General features: G+C 37.9%; 1 protein-coding gene across 3 annotated transcripts; it reads right to left on the bottom strand.

Annotated features, from left to right (window-relative positions):
* Positions 1 to 476: 476 nt before the first annotated feature.
* Positions 477 to 19,823, bottom strand: GFM2 (GTP dependent ribosome recycling factor mitochondrial 2). 3 transcript variants are annotated; one of them, XM_085213640.1, is made up of 21 exons: positions 19,482 to 19,823; positions 19,271 to 19,360; positions 18,496 to 18,580; positions 17,695 to 17,740; positions 16,328 to 16,425; positions 15,145 to 15,270; positions 14,681 to 14,769; positions 13,431 to 13,519; positions 13,128 to 13,188; positions 12,853 to 13,038; positions 9,665 to 9,745; positions 7,995 to 8,143; positions 7,389 to 7,532; positions 7,208 to 7,307; positions 6,428 to 6,617; positions 4,770 to 4,846; positions 4,121 to 4,259; positions 3,773 to 3,958; positions 2,228 to 2,343; positions 1,821 to 2,003; positions 477 to 1,359 (listed from the first exon to the last, which is right to left on the bottom strand). In XM_085213640.1, the coding sequence occupies exons 2-21, from the start codon at positions 19,331 to 19,333 to the stop codon at positions 1,231 to 1,233; spliced, it is 2,337 nt and encodes a 778-aa protein (XP_085069766.1). In that variant the 5' UTR covers positions 19,334 to 19,360; positions 19,482 to 19,823; the 3' UTR covers positions 477 to 1,230. The 3 variants fall into 3 exon arrangements, with proteins under 3 accessions (XP_085069766.1, XP_085069765.1, XP_085069767.1); XM_085213639.1 differs by having other exon boundaries at positions 19,563 to 19,823; XM_085213641.1 differs by lacking the exons at positions 17,695 to 17,740; positions 18,496 to 18,580; positions 19,271 to 19,360; positions 19,482 to 19,823 and adding an exon at positions 17,509 to 17,561.
* Positions 19,824 to 19,842: the final 19 nt, after the last annotated feature.

Genomic DNA, 19,842 nt, shown 5'->3' with positions numbered 1-19,842 from the left:
CTTCATTATGAAGTCCTTATTTTCCTTCATTTGTAGTTATGTAAAGTTACTTGCATAGAGAGTCTGCTTTTTATATGTCCAAGTGTTTTGTCATCTGCTACTTTCCCAAATAACTGCAAATGTCAAATTAATTGTAATACACAGCAAATACACAGACCATTTAAAATTTCAATCAGTCATTCTTAGACGTCAGAAGAATCTTCAGTGTACACCAAAGTAGCAGGTAGGGACTGCTGTTGTGGGAGAACTCTGGTTCTTTTTTTGCTTACTCAATTTGCAGATGCACATATTCCAGGTACTTGTTAAAGCAAACTAAAGTAAGTTAAATCTGGTGTTCCAGATTCTATTTCAAATTGATTTCTAGCCATACAGAAGCATACTTTCATAGTTAAAAGTGCTTCTTGAACAGTCTTGTCTACAGCTGAAAACGAATCAAGATACAGACTGACAAAACTGTAGTTATTCATCCACACACATTAACTTGCAAACTTCACAAACTTTACTTAGTATATAAGAAATAGTCTCTTTTACACACTAATGTGCACATAATGTTCATTCCTTTACATAGGACTTGCATCACTTCTCACTGTGGTTATCTGTAAGATAAGGACTGCCAAGGCAGCAGATTGTGGCTGCATCTCTAGTGGGCCGCCCTGCAATTAGAAGGCTTTGCCTGAAGAACACAGTCTCTTGAATGTTCCCTTGGAAAGTCAAAAGCAGATGTCTATCATGCTGCAGCTAATTCATCATGGGGAAGAGGCGGCTGAGGGGAGTCCTTATTACTCTCTTCCAGTATCTGAAAGGTGCTTACAGTGAGAGCGGGGTAGGTCTCTTCTCACTGGTGACAGGTGACAAGACGAGGGGAAATGGCCTCAAGTTGCACCAAGGTAAACGTTAGGAAACACTTCTTTACAGAAAGGGTGGTTAAACATTGGCATAGGCTCCCCAGGGAGGTGGTTGAGTCACCGTCCCTGGATGTGTTTAAGAGCCAGTTGGATGTGATGCTCAGAGATATGATTTAGCAGAGGGTTGTTAGAGTTAGGGTACTATGGTCAGGCTGGTTGGACTTGATGATCCTCGAGGTCCCTTCCAACCTGAATAATTCTATGATTCTATGATCATTTACCATAATCAGTCACAGAAGAGCATACTGGTCAATGTAGGCAGTTTCCTGGAAATATTTATTATGGAGGATAGGTCGTATCTTTATTTTTCTACTGAGCAAAGCAGTCACACCAACCCCATCCTCCTTTGAAGAAGTGCACTTTGCTCTTGACTGTTCAGGGCTTGATAACTGGCTAACTCCAAAGTAAAAGTTGCTGAGCCTGATGTTAAAGAACGCAGAACTGTTGAGTAGCCCTGAATAAAAAACAGAAAACATACATATCACCTAATTCAGGGACAGAGAAGATAAACTAGCAGAGAAGGCTCGTAAATGTCTAGAGAAAAAGGGACAGAATCTTAAGTACACTGCAACACTCTAGTAATTTTTTTAACATTACTATATTAAAAGGGCAACGCACACAAAAATTAACCTTGTTTTGTTTTGTTTTTTTTTACTATTCTCTGTAAAACCAGCTTTTACTACTACTCTGGCATAAAACTGAAAACATACCATTTTAACAAACTGAATCATGTTCAAAATACTGCAAGCACAGTAACAAAATAGGCTCTAAATCCACACAACCTCTGAATAACTTGTTTCAGACCTTCCATCATTAAATTACAATTAAAAACATCAATTCCAAATTTGCTTATATATAACAGGAAAAGTGATCTGAAGTCTGTAAGTCTTCTTATGCATTACAACAGTTACGTACCATCATTTCTGCTAGTGGAACAGCAGCAATCACAACTTTGTTATCTTGACGACTCTGGATTTCCTGAATACTGCCTCTTCGTTGTGCAAGGTCAGCAAGTGCTGCACTGAGGTGATCTTCACTTACTGTGATTTCTAGGCTCATCAGGGGTTCCAGTATTTGAATACCAGCTTTTTTCAAAGCCTGCATGGAAATGATGGAGGGTTATGCCAAATCCTTTTTAAAAAACTGACATAAGAAATGCTTACAAGGTTCGTTAGTACTGCCACTCAAATTTTCTACCTCAAAAAGCTATAAATTCCCCAAGTTACAATGTTCAAGAACGATTGCCAGATAATGATATACCTCTTTTTCCCAGTGATACATCATGCTCCTGTGCTCTACAACAGCTTACGGCTTTGCTATACCTTTTGCAAGCAACGGGAGATGCAGGCTGATATCATTGTGTCGGAGGTATCAGGATGCACTGTCAGTGACTGCACTGTCACGTCTATATCCTGAACAGGAAAACCTAGCAAGGGTCCTAAGAAGAAAGAAAAAGAAAAGAAGTGCATTAAAAAACAGACACTTTCTTTTCAGAATATTATGACACAGAGGAGGAAAAAAAAAAAAAAGTTCCAGGATCTCGTTTTTCTCTTTCCCTTCTCCTCCTTATGTCCAAGGGCATGGCTACTTGTTATTTTGTTTTATCATTACATAGCTTTGCCTACAGAGAAAAGCATATAGACTCATTTATTCTCCTTATCAAAAACACAGCTAATGATTTTCAGAATTGAAAGTTCCTGAGCACACTCATCCAAACAACTGTTCCGAAACTGTCTTAAAAGTTACAATATCTAAAATTCATCTGCTAAAACAAGACATCAACTGAAAAAGAAAAAAGTAATGGAGTCTTTTGTTTAACTTAAAAGCAGAATATCTTCTGTATTTTCAACAAGAGTGACTGCAGGAAATTCCTAGTATCAACACATTACCAAAACTGCAGCATTAACTCGATTCCATAAAATATCACCTGCCTTTCTAATAACCTATGCAGTTTAACTCACTACAACTGAGAAATCTTAACTAGACCAAAAACACTGTTAGGCTGGATATGGTGCTTGAAACATGTCTGAGGAAAAAAAAAAAAAAAGAATGATACACACAGCTTTTTCTTGCAGAACACATGGCTAAATGGACTTTTAAAGGAAAAAAAGCCTTTAGTGGTAAGAATTTTATGCTGTAGACTGCACAATTCTGAAGAGTCTTCATGGTGTGTGAAAAAAGCAGTCAAGACTCATTTCACGGCCAGATACAAAGCAATTTCAAAAGAAACACCACATGCTGCCTCTTCAGTAGTAATTCTTTTTTATTAAATCACTATCCGTTAGTTTACTGTAAGGGAGAGTCCTTTGGTCACAAATTACTAAATAATGTTTTAAACTAAATGTAAGAGACTGTTCTTAAGAGACCCCACACTTTACAATAAGATAAGGCTTTTTATTTTTATTTTGTTAATATATTAGTACATACACTTCATATACTTTCATGAATTTACAAAAATTAAAAAAAAAAAAATATCAGTAAATAATGTAAGTGTGGTATTGACATGTTGGGCTTCAAAACCAGTTCACGTCACAATGCTATGCTTTACATGATGTCATCAAACAAGTGCCTTACCTATTACACTAGATCAAAAAACATACCAAAGAAAATGAATATTATAAATGGACTTAGAAGAAGTCAAGCTTAAAACCAAAGGCATGCTGCCTTCCACTGCTGGTCTGGCAAAAGGAGTATGTAGCCATTTTTGTAATTAAGAAAATTCCAGAACTTCCTTTGTACCTGAAGTATATTCATAGGGAATATATTTTTGCTTTCAAGCTACCAGATTTTTTTTCCTCCCAGAATCATACTGAATTGATTGTTGCAGAAAAGTTAGACCAGTGTAGCTATTATAGCACTTCCTTTACCTTGAACACATGAATTTGTGATTCCATTTTCTATTGCTTCCTGGAGTTCTTTGGGTAGCACCTCAATGACACTCTCAGCATATTCAATGATAGGTTTGGTCACCGTTCTTTCTCCTGACACAGGCCTCACCTCTAGCTCTGTAGTCACAAAGTGTCTTTTATCTCCTACTACTTTGTCCAATACATCTTCAGGAAACAAATGAACAGGAATTTGGAGGCAAAATAAACAAGACATAAATAAGTAACTTTCTGATGAATTTTAAGCAGTTAAGTATAACAAAAAATCTTTTCAAGTAAATCAAGTAACAGAACAAGATACAAGATATTTCTTAGATTCCTTCTTTTTACCCGTGGCTTGTGCAGCATTCAGGATGGTTTCTCTGTAGGCTATCTGAAGTGGCCCCAAATATGTCTCTATTCCATATTCACGTTTGATTCGGTCATGAATGATCTCTATATGCAGTTCTCCCATGCCACAGAGAATGGTCTAATGAGATGACAGTTAAGAGAGAGGCAGAAGAACATAGAAAACTCAGGTTTTCATAAGAACTGTTTAAACAAGGGCTCACAGGCTCTTACTACCTTCTTAAAAGTATTTCAAATTCTAAGGACCCTTGAGAAAAACAAACAACAGGACTACTTCATGTCATCCAAGAAACATCCTAAGTGAAACAGCAATTCCTGTTGTAAAACCACTAGGTAAAAGAACATCTTACATTAGCTTAAAGATTACATAATTCAAATTCTTCTAACTTCACGAAGAACTCTTAACACATATGCAGAAAATAGGATGACCTCCTTTATTCTGTAAAGTAGATGTGCACAAGGCTCAATTTTAGTTTGTTTAGAGGCTCACAGCTTTGTACCCACATGATACGAACACTGAGATAAGCTTTTCATTCACAGTAATCTAAGTACGTAAACTAACTGAAGAGTGGTCCTGACAGTTCTAAAATAAAGTTTAACTACAAGGTGAGGAATAGAAGATTCATCTTACCTGCCCTGTGTCAGGATCTATTTTCACTTTTAAACTTGGATCTTCACGCTGAAGGCAGCTCAATGCATTATCCAAGTCTGTACATAAACAACAAGCACCATATCCAAAGAGTCTTCAGTAATTTGAAAATCACGGTGAATCCCTAAACATCACTTTCCTTGTAAGGTCATATCCTATTCTCAGAAATAGTCTAAAGAACGCTAGAGAAGCATGTATTTTTGTAGACACTCAACTCAAATTATACGCAACTTGCAACTTCTCTCCAACAAATTAATTGCATGCTAGAGTGCTTCCATAACTGATTAGTGTTCTTAAATAGCAAAATTTAATGACAGCAAGCAAAAGCTGAACAATCTCCATGCAACATTTAGAGACAGAAGCCTTCGAATAAAAATAATAGCTTACTGGAAAAATAACCTGTTTAAATTCTATCACGAAAAATACATTTTTCCAAGTCGTATTTTACACTTGTATAGTGTAAAATAAAAGACATACATGAAAATGTAAGTGTTTCATCAAACAGTAAAAAGCACCATTCCCTTTTTACAGATGGGAAAAATAACCATCTTATATGATTTACCTATATTTTTACAGATGAGCTCAACAAGAAGTTAAAATGCAAGTATTTTTTTCTGATTCCCCATTATGCTGTACAATTGCCAAAGAAAATAGCTATAAAAAAGAGCAATGATGGAAAAATAAACTCACAGCTGAAACTGCATTTATCTACTTCACAGAATTTGGGAAAAAAAAAAAAACAAAACCAAAAACGTGACAGAAACAGTTCGCAACCCAGCAGCTCAGACTGCAAGACAGGTTGTGCAAAATCTACTTTCCACCTTGCTCCATGCCATCATATTACAGTGGTACTTATTTTTCTTTCGCCTTCACCCTCCAAATATGATCAGCTTTGTTGGAATGTCAATGGATTGTAAAAACTTTCAAACAGGTACTCTGATACGGATTTTTGTGAAAGACAGCAAGATTAAAGGTCACACTGCATAGACAAACCCTAACTAGGCATACAGCAGTTTTGGTTAAGAGAAGACTTTGCACAACGCTATAAAACTGTGAATGCTGACTGAAAAAAAGCATAAGATAGCTCAAGGCTTGCTGTACAGAGACACTGCACAGCATCCTTGCATAACTGCAGTAAAACTAAGCATGATAGTAAGAAAGGAAGAAGGAAATTTCCAATACTTGAAGGGAGCATATATGCAGGAGGGGGAACGGCTGTTTATGAGGGTGGATAGTAATAGGACAAAGGGGAATAGTTTTAAACTGAGACAGGGGAGGTTTAGGTTAGATATTAGGAGGAAGTTTTTCACACAAAGGGTGGTGATGCACTGGAACAGGTTGCCCAAGGAGGTTGTGGATGCCCCATCCCTGGAGGCATTCAAAGCCAGGTTGGATGTGGCTCTGGGCAGCCTGGTCTGGTGGTTGGTGACCCTGCACACAGCAGGGGGGTTGAAACTAGATGATCATTGTGGTCCTTTTCAACCCAGGCCATTCTATGATTCTGGGAGACAAATGCCTCTATGCCTTCAAAATTAAGAATTACCACTTTTTTCAAACACAAAAATCACTGGAGTAGTAACAGCAAAAATACTGACAACCACAATCTAAAACGCCTTTCCTCCTCTGTAGCTACACTGTACCTTGTTGTTTGGCCATTGAAGGAGGTTCAATGGTACAGAAGAAGACAGGCTCCGGAACCTCAACACCTGCCAGCAGAAGTCTCTCTATGTCACCAGTGTTCCTCTGCTCTCCCCCAGCGCTTCTTCCAGCTTGGCGTGCTGCAGCTACAGCTGAAACTTTTGATGACACTAGTGTATCTCCAGTGGCACTCTACAGATCAGTTCCCAATGATTCCACAAGAGAGGAAGCAGTAGGGGATAGGGGGTTGTTAAAATGAAACCAAAGTCACAGAGAACAGCACATCGGTATATGAAAATGTGCTTATGCATTCCAGAATAGGTTACATTTTGGAAAATGTGGGCAAATGATATCTATCCAGCCTGCTCAGGCACTGAAACACTTGATTAGTCAGCTAATGGGACCATGAAAGAAGTATATTCCAACTTATACTGCTGTTTTTTTAAAACTAACTTTCAATATCACTCTGAGGCCTCCCTAGGGCATTACGCAGCATTGGTATTGTGAGAGTTACATTATAAATACAAGGTTAGAACCCTATTAAAATACGTCTTGAGGTTCAGCTCTTTCCACGTATCAGCACAGACTTTCTTACATCATTTATTTACGTCTGCACTGTAATTTTCCAGTTTAGGGGGAAGTTTATTACGTATACTTAAAATAATGCAAATTTGCGTATATAACAACAATCAAGATATGAACATATTTGAGATACAGGAGCACGGAGGTGGAAGACACACTAGTAAAACAAGCTTTTTTTAAGAGTAAGTATTTTCAATTACCTGTTTTAAGCCAACAGCAAGGGCAATGTTTCCAGGCATTAGTGATGGTATTTCAATTTGTTGATCAGCAAAAGGCAAGAGCAGACGGCTCATTCTCTCCCTGCACATTAAATCATTTAATTGTTCATCACTTCAACAGACATCCAAATGCTACACTAACCCACAGCCTGCTTGTACTCACGTGCAACTTTTGTTAATATTATATACAGCCGACTGAGGTTTCAGTGAACCTGAATAAATGCGAATGAAAACTAATGGTCCACGACACTTATCATGCAGAACTTTAAATGCCAGGGCACATAGGTCATCATCATTGTACCACTGTCTGCAAAACAGAAGCCACAAGAAAAAACACACTTATAGGACTAATCCACCTCCAACCCACTCTTATATAAACGTCCACTCACTTAAGAACCTGTATATGTCTAATAGCAATATTAGCAGAGACTTTTATATATACATGTACCAAATATGCTAACTTAAGCTTTTTCAGTTCTAGTAAAATATGGTAGAGGTAATGTGACTCAACCAATACTAGAGATGATCCCCAGACTCCAACACTCCGACTGTAAAATGTCAGTATTCTCAGACTAAAAGACTGGAACTCTAATTGCACGGCAGGTTCAGTACTCGATTACTTTTAGGTCTGCACATCTGTACTGTATATTTAACATCTAAAACCAATAAGCATTTGTAAAGATATTAGTGGTCAATATTATTTTCTCTCTTTATACTTTTCCTACTTGCTTTTCCTTTTCATTGACCTTCCCTTTCTTACTTCACTTACAGAAACTCATAGGAACGCTCATGAGGTGCGGGCAAATACAGAGTAATAGCATCCAGTAATGGCTGCACTCCTTTGTTCTTCAATGCACTGCCACAGAGCACTGGTACAGCTTTCTGAGCAAGGGTGACTCTGCGTATGGCAGACTGTAGCTGCAAAAAAAAAAAAAAAAAAAGGGCTTTCTGTTGAGTTGTAAACAGCACTTTAACCTTAGCATTCCAGCTATTCCAGCTATTCCAGATATTACTATCAGATTTCACTCAAACACCGAGGAAATGACAAACGCTTTTATAGATTTTTTTCATTTACAGAAAAAAAAAATTAACAAAGAATATTTACTACTGGTAAATAGCACCTTTTTCACTTCATTAAGCATGACAATAAGACTATACTATTAGTGTGCCAAAAAATGCCCTAGGAGATCTAACAGACTTCAAACATTGTACTAAAGTACCACTTTGACATGTAAGTTGTCACCACATAACCAGCAGGCTTTGCAGGTAGCAGTAAGTATTCATAAAGTGATTCCAGAAACTGGGAATAAGCAGATTATAGCAAGTAATGCACACAACACAGAGTAAGAAAGATGACTGGAACTACCACGTTTGTCTTGGGCAGCAGCATCTGCACAGACAGTACACTGTGCTGTTGCAGGGCAGTGCCATCTGCAAGCATATGGATGGCTGATGGACAGCCAAGTTACTTATCAGAACTGCTGTCAGTATCTGCTCTTGCATGCACAGTGCTGCCCAACACCTTCCATTGGCTGGAGATAGCCTGCAGAGGCCCAGTTCTCAAGAACAATAAAGATTAGTTGCTTCATTAAATTACTCAGAAGGATCCTGTTTCAAGATTTTAAACAACGCTGATTTTTGCTTACGTCTTTGCAGTGTGAAGATGTTACTTTCACACTGATTATAAGCTTTGCCAGCTTCTAGTCCTCCATGTAAAAGTGCCTGTGTTCTGTTGTTTTAGTACAGTCATTATTTGGTGTTGCATTTATAAGTTCTCATCTTTCCCCTGTAACAACTTTATTGGGAAAGCCCATTTATTCCAGTACAAATTTGATAGACATCAATATGTTATTTACAGACAAGAATAATTAATTTATTCACTTCTACCAGTTAAAAAAAATATTTTAGCAAGGCTATCATTTTCCAGTCAGAGCATGTGAGACTGTGCTACTAAATTCAAACTACAAAAAAATCACTCTTTTTTATTCAGAAAGTTTTGCCTCACCAGTTTCAACATGTAATGTCTCAAGAGCCAACCAACTCCTCGCGACTGAAATGCTACTTTTGTTAGCGAGACCCTGTAGTTCAGACACACGAGGCTGATTCTATCTGGAGATTTCATCACGTTTCTCTAAACTTTTTTGCAGCAGCCTGTCAATGAAGATCACCCATAAAGGTTGAACTGTTACAGCTCTGCCCTGCATGTTTGAGAATTACCATATTATCATATATAATTCATATTAAGCTTGAATGTATTCTGTCCTAAGTTCACAATACCATAGAATCACTATAAAATCTGGTGAATTTTTTGTTCATTAAAAAATGCACAACTGTAAAACCGTATCTGCACAGTATCAGACGTATCAGGCAAAGTAGTCCCAACCTTCAAGATGACAGATAGTGAAAATATATTTATAAATAACAAAAAGTAAAAATTACCTTGTTGGATGGTATTAGGTCAAAATTTTCACTGTATTCTCCTAGAATCAGTTCAGCAAATTCATCATCCAGATCTGCAACCTTCAATAGAACAGTTCTGCCTTATTATTTGGTAGATAGTAGTTTCCACACTGGTCACAAAAGATAGTTAGAAAATTCAGCAAAATAGAGAAGGAATTAAGCTTTTAAACATATCAGAGATCATAAACTTAAGCGGTACAGAAGATACATTTCACATCTCCTATCTCAACTCACTTATTATAAATTTTCTCCTCAGATTTACGAGTATCATTTAAATTTCATATTAAAAAATAAATCCTTCACTTGTATTACAGAATGTTACTTATAAGCAAAACTGTTTCATCCCTCTCTCAATAATGCAACTATTGTGAGAGCTAAGCAAAGCATGTTAAATTATTTTTAAAAATGCAGTATTTTAATTATATTCTACTTGACAGCATAAGCTAGGTAGACAAGCTTTTGCAGTCCTTCCCAGTGTTCAAGGCTTTTATACTGCTTTTGCAGAATTAATCTCCTCTGAAGAAAAAAAGCAAGAGCCTTTACAGAACCAGTTTTACAGAGAAAATTATGCAAATAATAGTTTCAAGAAAGCACAAGGGAAAAAAAAAAAAAAAAATCAATGTCTTAAAGCTACTGCCAGGCATAACATCAGTAGGAGAAAGAATGTTGGGATGTCTCCCCAAAAATGAAAAAGCCTGCAGCTGTATTGTGACAGCCATGGAGGGCACAACAGAATATACTTTGAGCTGTAAAAAAGCTGAACTCTGAACTAAGCAGAAAGTGACCTTTGTGAGCCAGTGGATGCAGCTAGAAAAAAAAAAAAAAAAAAAAAAAACCAGATAAGCCTTCAGGGTATTTTGACCTTCTTCATGTCATAAGCTTGTAGGTCTAAGAGATCATCAGTGTTTTCAAACTGTTCTGATTAGCTTATTAATTAAATATACTTCAAACCTTGACTCACATATACCATTGCTCCACTGCACATCCACTAAGGTACTATGCTCCTTCCAGTAGCTACGACAGGAATTGACCAAGTATTGAAAGAAATCATTGATAAGCAATTAGAAGTCTAATTAAGCCAACAGATAAAACACGAGAGAGAGAAAAGAAATCTTGTGTTTATTTGGTTAAATGAAAGCCAAGTTTACGAGATGACCAGTAGTCAAATTACTAAATTTTACATTTTAAATTTCTGTTAAAGTAGAGCAAAAAAAAAAAAAGGAGGTTATCTGAATTATCACACTACTGGGCCACGGCATCCTGCTTCAGGAAAGGCCCAGAAGCTAAAAAAAAAAAAAAATAGTAAAAAAAAATTTAAAAAAACACTGTTCTTATCCTGATTTCTATCTGAGATTTCTTAAGAGGAGAGGCTGAGCAACAACATTCCCATTTAAAACCTGAATATTCTGAAAACGTGGTGTATTTTACTGAACTCAGCACATCAAAATGGATCACTCAGACTGATGTTTTACATGCAACAGGAAGCCCATCATCATCTATCATATCTAGCAATATGTGATCCAAATTTGCATGGAAGGCAGTTCTTATAGCAAAATGGATCAAAACCTCTGACAAACGTAACTGTTAACTTCTTGTATTTCTGCATATAAAGCATTACGTTTGGATGTAACTGCCACTACATTTCTAAGGCTGTATTAAAGCAATTAAAGTTCTAAGCTGTGGAACAGCAAACAGGTTACAAAACCACCTTTTTAACTTGGAGATTAGATGTGCTTGGAGTCTCTGAAGTACAACCAGCTCTTACCATTGTATTTACACAGAACAATGTGGGACTTTTAAGTTAGCTCAAAGAAAAACAGTCTGGAAGGAAACTATTTCAAAAGTCCTGCGTAGCTCACAGACACTCTTTCACTTTATTATTCTTCAACTTCTAAGCTGTCTCAGCTCTGCAAAACCCATTAGACGCTAGGATCAGGCAAACCATGCTTCTATTACAATTTCCTCTCATCTCTCCAATGGACCTTATGGATGGATTTGCTCTTTATGATGAGATCCAGTTTCCTCTAGCATAGCATTTAGTGTTATTTGGAACAGACCCTGATAACTCATCCAGTTTCTAGTTGTCATTCCAGAAGAGTATGAATAAGCTGCAGGTTCTGGGTTTGAGCCCAATGTGAATGTTCCAAGTATCCTTTGGGATCTAAGATGGCAAAAGATGCCATGTTAACCAACTTGATACTAAATTTAGGGTCTTTTTTTAATGAGCTCACTATTTATGAAATAGGGAGTATTTGCCATTTTGCACAAGTAACACGCAGCCATGCAGCCACAGAGTCCAGCTGACTATATTAAGCACGTTCTGCCATCACACGTCACAATATGCAGTAAAAGTCTTTTATCAAAGAAAAGCAAATGAAGAAAATTTGAAATCAGTTCATCAAGGACAAATGCAGTACCTTGCACCTGTGACAAAACAAATCCATGTACTAATACAGAATGGGGATCAAATACCTAGGAAGTAGGTCTGTGGAGATAAAGACAACTTCTGGTCCTGCTTGATCAACGAGAATAAATCAGCAACACACCCTTTGACAAATGCTAACTGCATAATGGGCTGTATCAGCAGAAGTACTGAGTGGATAAAGGCAAGCAGTTATCACCAGCTACTCACCCTCTACTTGTGAAGCTACATTTTAGACACCGTGATTTTAGGTTTCCCAGCACAAAAAAACATACAAACAGTGGGAAATCCAACTGAAAACCACAAGATGGTATGTCAGAACACAGTGGGAGACCCAAAGAGATGAGTATGTTTAATTTGGGAAAAGGAAGAATGTATATGCTGCCTCCTACTACCCACGATCTGAAATGGTTGTTTCAGGGAAAACAAAGCCAGATTCTTTACATAGAGAGGTGCACAAGGAAAGGACGAGAAGCGCTGCCATAACAACTCAGGAAATTTCTATACGGACAAAAAGAAATAATGTGTCTGCAAAAATGATCAAACACTGGGATACGTTGCCTAGAAAGACTGAATTTCCATCCTTAGAAACCCTGAAAGCACAGCTGAACAAGGGCCAGAGCAACTCGATCTAAAGCTGAAGTTAGCCCTGTTTTTAGCAAATCATTGCACCAGATGCCTCCAAAGGTCCCTTTGTTCTAAATAACTGTTTTAAATGCAATATGCATTTACTTTAGAACTTTACTTGTTCTATTAAGGTATTTCTAGCATCCTGCACTTCTTGGAACAGGCTGGGATCATCCGACTCTAGCAGTGGCTTTTGCTCAAAAAGTTTTCCATCATCCAAATCAGATGTAGGTTTCCAAATCATTTGCTCCTTAGTCACAACATCAACCAGTCCTCTGAAGGTTTTGGCTTCCCCAATGGGCAACTGCAAGTAGAACAGAAATTTTAGAGAGTTAAAAGAAAATAATAAAGGTGTTCAATTCAAAAGAAATGCAGGTAAATTTCTAAGCTTACCTGTAAAAGCAAAGGTTTTGTCTTCAACTTTTGTTTGATACTCTCAACAGCATATGTAAAACTATATTAAAACAACAGATATTGTTACAATAAATTTAATGATAAAGTAAAAAAAAGTTTACTCTTATTTGTTGTAAAAAGTACTTCCACAATTACACAACATACGTAACCAAACAATGAAAGATGTGTACAGTACATATTAACATAAATTACTAGTTCTGTGCTCAACAGAACAGCTTCAATTTGACCAGAAACATTCTCTTATGAGGCTTTTAACAGCGATTAAAACAACTGTATGAATACCTTGCCCTATTTTTGTCCATCTTGTTCAAAAAGCAGATTCGTGGTATCTGATGTTTGTCTGCTTGTCTCCACACTGTCAGAGTTTGGGCCTACACAAAAAGGCAAAATGGTAACATTAGTATTGACAGAGGAACTATATATACATTTCCTAAGACAAGAAATCAAACATCTTTCCTTCACCTTGTATTCCTGCTGCTAAGAGATTGAGCTCAGAGTAGAGAAGGGAACTGTGCTGAATGCGTTGTGACAAGCCCTTATCTATCCACACAGAGGAGCTCCACAAGCAGCTCTGTCACAGCTCTTCCTTCATCTGTTGTCTTTCCTCCACTAAGGGCATAGAGCAAAGAGAACATGGAGAGAAGACAAGCACTACATGGGATCTACAATGAAGTTATTCACTGGAGTGTGGCAGCCTACACTTAAGGCTTAAGATATTGCCAAAACACTTATACATGTACTTCTAATGCTACACAGAGAACACGGCAAATTAGTGTGGTTAAGCTAATTATTTACATACTGCTGTGTCTTTTGTGAGGCTCATTTTCCACTGAATCTTAAAACAGGTATGCATGAAAATCAGTGCAGATTTAGAAAAAGTCTGCTATCAGCACATGGAAATAATACATTTCCTACAAATATTCAGAAAAAAACCAGAACAAAACAAAACACAAGCAGCTCTAATTTTTTGTTGCTGATGGCTGTGGAGGGTTTCAGGCTCATATACAACACTAAGTAAATGCTTTCCAGTAGTATGTTAAAAATGTGACTAACACTGACCAAGAGTTCCCTCATCCTTTACCTAGCATACGTATTGAATTCAGTGTTCCACATGACATGTAACTTCTCTATGGAATTGAAGCACCAAGTCAAAGTCAAACACTAGCCTGGCTACACATTTTCTGCACTATGCCCCAGTGAGTTTATTAAACAGGGCACAGTGTGGGGAGGAGGGGTTAATTCTGGGTGAAAATTATTAATTTTTTACATGGAAGCAGGAAATAAGATGTGAACTGATGGCCATTTCTATCCACAGCTGGAGCTAGCCAGAAGCCTTCATATCAATCCGCATTTGATAAAAAAAGCTAAACAACAAAACAAAGCAGTAACCAAAGCAACAATAGATAACAGACTTTAGAGAGAACCCCGTTTATTTCTCCCTCATTACCATAGGAATTCCTATACACTTAAGGTAATAATTTCAGCTTCTTTTAAGTAATCTCGAAATAAAAAACGTTACCAGTCATTTTTACCTCGACACCAGCTGAAGCATCAAACACTGCTACTGCTCCATCCAGCACTCTCAAGCAACGTTCAACTTCCACTGTGAAGTCCACATGACCTACAAAATATTGAAAAAACTCAAATTCATAACATGAATTACCATTATCATAACTCAAACAAGCAACATCAACAGATCATTACAACTTTTTTCTTTAATGTTTAAAAACATGTCACAATTACTGTCTTACCTTTCAGAGAACTACACCCTTAAGTCCTTGAAACACACAGGCTGTTCCTGAGCTAACCTTAAACAAGTCAGACCAGGCTGCAGAAAACACTAACTAGTCAAAGATCAACAGAACTCAGTGCAGGCTTATTTGCTGCAGCAATTCAACCAGCCAAATATCGTACTACATTCAGAACCTAAATTCAGCAATGCTTCACCTCATCTACTCTTTCAAATTATTACAGGAGTACCACTAATGCACAGTACCTGGGGTGTCAATCAGATTGATTCTGTAGTCCTTCCAGTCAAAAGTAACAGCAGCAGATTGAATGGTAATACCACGTTCTCGTTCTTGTACCATAAAATCTGTTACTGTGTCTCCATCATCAACATCTGTGAGCAAGAAAACAGGATTACAGATGGGTACATAAATAATTCAAAGACTGAAGCTGTCTTGAAATAAAGACAGAGAGAGATATTTGGAAATACTTCCCCTTTTGTAAATGATCAAGTTATGAAAACTACTCTAAGTCATGGAATTATAACATTGGCCCATACACCCAGGTTGCCAATGTAAGGAACAAATCATTTGTAAGTTGAAAACAAGCAATTCCAGCAACCTTCTTTTCATTTTTAATCAAAGAAATACACTGTGTAGAAACTTAAAAGTTAAGCAACACCATGAGAAACTTAAAAAATTACACCAAAGTCCAAAATCATGAATGAATGACACTTTTGAAATGACAGGCTGCACTCTTTGTATACAACCTGACATTTTAAAATTTAATAGTTGAAACTTAAAGATAGACTTCAGTTTAAAAAACTAAGAATTTTTATTATTTTTATTTTTAATAAAAAAGAGAGAAAGTCCCATAGTTTCAAATAAGCATACCACCAAGTTCAATCAGTCCCCAAGGCTCACAACTTCTAACATTCTCCTGTGTAGCAGAGGAAACGCCACTAAATTTAAAAAGGTCAAAGGTACCATAAATGAAGGCTGCTTTGATTTTCTCAGTCTTAAAAGATTGCAGTGAGAGTTGCTGCAGAAAGGAATTCTTCCTGTGGTAGGACTTAAAATACAGATTAGTTTTTGGTAATCTGGCCCCTTGACACATCAAAATGGATCCGGAGGAGCAGCTTTGCCAAAACAATCAGTGAACAATACATAAAACAAAACGAACTTCTGCGTAAGTGTTAAACAAATAACAAGGTATGAAAAACAAAAAGAAAAAAAAAATGAATCAAGAAGCTCTCAACTGCTTTAGAATCACAAGTGCAACCACATTCAAACACAATAGAAAACAGATTGCAATTTCATTAAATTGAAAAACAACTTTTTAAACAAAATGTTCTATGCTAAAAATTGTACCATCAATCTCATTGCATGAGATTGCCACAATTGTCAAATCTCTCACAGCTATGGAAATAAAAATACATATATATTGCTAACCTCCAAGTGTTCTTATGTATCCAGAGTAATACAGCATTCTTTCCGTTGTTGTTGTTTTCCCTGCGTCAATATGGGCCATGATACCAATGTTACGGATTCTGCATAAAGCAAATACAGCCTTTACTGTGGCACTTTTTTTCCAGTGATTCCAATTTTTGGCATGAACAATTCACACTCACTAAGCATAGCACACAAGATGAACAGGGTTTTTTCCCCTGTCGCTTAACTGATACAACATACGTGCTGATTCTGAAGTATGACAGCACTGAAATGGTGAATTTTCTTCAAAATGGCAATACTCAATAGTTCTGGAACAGGTTCCCACACTTCACTTCTGTACCTGCTTAGCCTCATTCTGCACTAACATTCCCCCTCTACGGATGGGAACAGCCCCATCACCTTCTTGTATGTTCCAACCCCTAAATCCTGGTGACTAAAACAGTATCACAGAACCAGCAGTATCACAGAGGTTGTAAGGGACTTCTGGAGATCATACTCCCCAGCCCCTTGCTAAAGCAGGTTCCCTGGGGTAGGTTGCACAGGAAAGTGTCCAGGTGGGTTTTGAATACCTGCAGAGAAGGAGACTCTGCAGCCTCTCTAGACAACATGTTCCAATGCTCTGTCACCATCACAGTAAAGTTTTTCCTCTTGTTTGTATGGTACTTACTGTGCTGCAGTTTGTGCCTGCTGCCCCTCTGTCCTATTGCTGGGCACCGCTCAAAAGAGCCTGGCCCCATCCACTGACCATAAGATATTCGTAAGTGTTGATATTTATGTCCCAAATCTAGCATACAGCTTCATGAGAACTTGCATGAGATTTTGTTCAGACAGATCTTTTCTGAGGTATCTTGCCAAGAGGCTTCCAAGCAGCTCTTCTCACTGTAGGCTTGTGATTAGCTGCCATCATTATGATTAGCTGAATTAGCTGTCAAGAAGAGGCAGTCTTACAGGAACTGCACCCCTCATGCCATTTCTATCACAGCCCAGCCCCTAATTGCTTTGCCCTCATTAATAAGGACAATCATCATCTCTACAGCTAAACACAAGGAATACAGTGTTGCCCATGGTAGTGGACTGCATGCCAAGAAGCTCCTCCCCCTTATTTACCCATCAGCAAACACTGTGGACTTTCAGCTTCTCTGAGAGATCATTTTTCATTTCAACACTATCAAAAGACTCACATTTTTTTTCAGTCAAGATCTCCCTGACACTCACATTGCAACGTCAGAAAGTTGAAAATGAGGAAGTATGAACTGCAATTTAAAACATGTATTTAAGTAACACCAATAGCAACCGCCCTTGACATTGTACTACATCAGTTCCTCTCACTATCAGTTACATAGGGAGAATAAGCTACAATGACGTACCTGGATATATGAGGATTAATGACAGAACGCAGAGATTTAACATCTCCTGGAGACAAAGAAAACAAAAGACTTGCCAGACTGATCCCAACAAGAAATTATTGATTTTAACAAAATTAAGTGAATTAAGAAAACTCCTAAAAAGCTTATCTGAAACAAAGATTCAGAGCCACAACTCTTGAAAACTCCTAATTCTCACCCATCCCAAATTACTAAAGATATGTATTTCACTTTCAAAACATTTCTCAATCTCTTTCACACACAGAACTCTTCAGAGCTTGAACTTGGAAATAACAGGAAAAAAACAACACAAGGAAAAAAAAGTGTCATCAGATCAGTGAAATTTGGTGAACTCTGAAGAAGCAGTAACTAACCAGGCCACAATTCTCTTTCGTCCTAACTCTGCAAAGAAAAGAGAATGATGGTAACTTCAGACTTCCTTCTATTCAACCATAGATGTCTCTCTTTGCTTTTGTGCAACATGCTGGCTATCATCAATTAGCCAATGACCTATTAGTATTAATACTTCAGGCAACTGGACAGGGATTACTGCATCCTTCATAGCTAATCTGGCTTTTCCACCTGTTTTCCCTTTTTCTTATTTCCTAAATCCTTCTACTACAAAACCACTGAGAAAACAACAGCAATTCAAAACCATTCTTTCCTTGAACTTTTAACTCTGTGTTTCAAATGCCAAATGTTATCAATGAAACTTTGAAGGCAATTATACTCACTTCTAAGTAACTCCCACTAGTAAGTCATAAATTAAATTCAGAAGAATAAAAATACAATCTGAAAGCATACCGGATGGAGAGCTGTAGTTCCTTTCACTGCTGTTTTGCTGCGTCACACTTAGGACTATAACTTTTGGCTTCCTGAAACATGCATGCTGGCAATGGAAGGAAATAGAGAACACACAACTATCACAATAATGAACTAATAACCATAACTCATTATTAATTTGTAAGCATACAATCATAGAATCATAGAATGGCCTGGGTTGAAAAGGACCACAACGATCATCTAGTTTCAACCCCCCAGCTATGTGCAGGGTCACCAACCACCAGACCAGGCTGGCCTTGAATGCTTCCAGGGATGGGGCATCCTTGGGCAACCACATGCATAATTTTTCCAGTTGTACAAAACAAAATATAAATGTGATCTGAATCAACTGATGCTCATTAGGTCTTTACATAAACTGAAATCGCCACCAGTGTGGAAGTAGCAGCACAGCCTGAGCTCAAACAAGTGTGCAAACAAAACTGTATTCGGGAAGCCCAGTAAAAATGTGTGATATTATCAAAACAAGTAGTCAGCAGCCACAGCATTTTACACGTGCCTAAATACCATACAAATGCAACAGTAAAAAATGTTGTGTATCAGAGGTGTTTAAAAGACTTTAGAAAAAAAATGACACAACTTCCACATGAGAAGCCTGACTTCAACAAGAGTTTATGTTACTTATTTTATCTCAAAAGACCAAAATAAAATAAAATGCAATAAAATGGTTTACTCGATGTAACTTAGGTGATCTTTTTAAATACACGCATTAAGTATTACAATTTGGGAAGGCGTTTACCTGACTGCACAAACTTGACAATTTCAATGCATTCCCTGAAAGCTTCCTCATGATTCTCCACATCCTGGCTGCTGTCTCTAAAGACGTTCTCTGCCAAAAAATAAAATAAGATAAGCACTGCACCGAAGGCCTATTGCTTTCTGGAAGCTGTACTGTCCTTTGTGGGCGCTGTTTTCACATGAACACATGAGGGAACTCAACAGCTTTTCACCTCGGATCGCTCTTTCTCTCGTCAGACTGCAGTCGCAGTACTGTGGGTCCTTCACCACACGGCACAGCCACACACACTCACGGTTTGCGAGCGCATTTCCCATGGAAAGCCGCAGCTAGCAGAGCAGAACACGCAGCAACGCGTTCCACACAGAGTGCTGGTTCCGGGAACGCACTCTTTTGCTCTTGAAGGCGGTGAAAAGTATGCTTTTTAAAGCAGACAAAATCAGACGCTACATGGCCAAAGCGCCGCAGGGCGCACCACGGTGTCCGTCGCACTGCACAACAGCGCCGAGCCGGCCCAGCAGACGCCTCGTCGCACCGGAAGGTGCGCTCCTCATTGCGTTCCCCCGCGGCCCTGC

This window comes from Meleagris gallopavo, chromosome Z (assembly GCF_905368555.1).
Source record: "Meleagris gallopavo chromosome Z, MGAL_WU_HG_1.1, whole genome shotgun sequence".
Taxonomy (NCBI): domain Eukaryota; kingdom Metazoa; phylum Chordata; class Aves; order Galliformes; family Phasianidae; genus Meleagris; species Meleagris gallopavo.
The sequence above is the reverse complement of the archived record's forward strand: the minus strand, read 5'-3'. Positions and strand labels throughout refer to the sequence as shown.

What these genes read in the sequence shown, in the direction of transcription:
- GFM2 (XM_085213639.1), bottom strand. An exon ending in ATGCTTCAGCTGGTGTCGAG is followed by an intron (nt 13,520 to 14,680) that starts GTAAAAATGACT and finishes CTTTTTGTGTAG; the next exon opens with GCCCAAACTCTGACAGTGTG. An exon ending in GAGCGTTCCTATGAGTTTCT is followed by an intron (nt 7,533 to 7,994) that starts GTAAGTGAAGTA and finishes TCTGTTTTGCAG; the next exon opens with ACAGTGGTACAATGATGATG.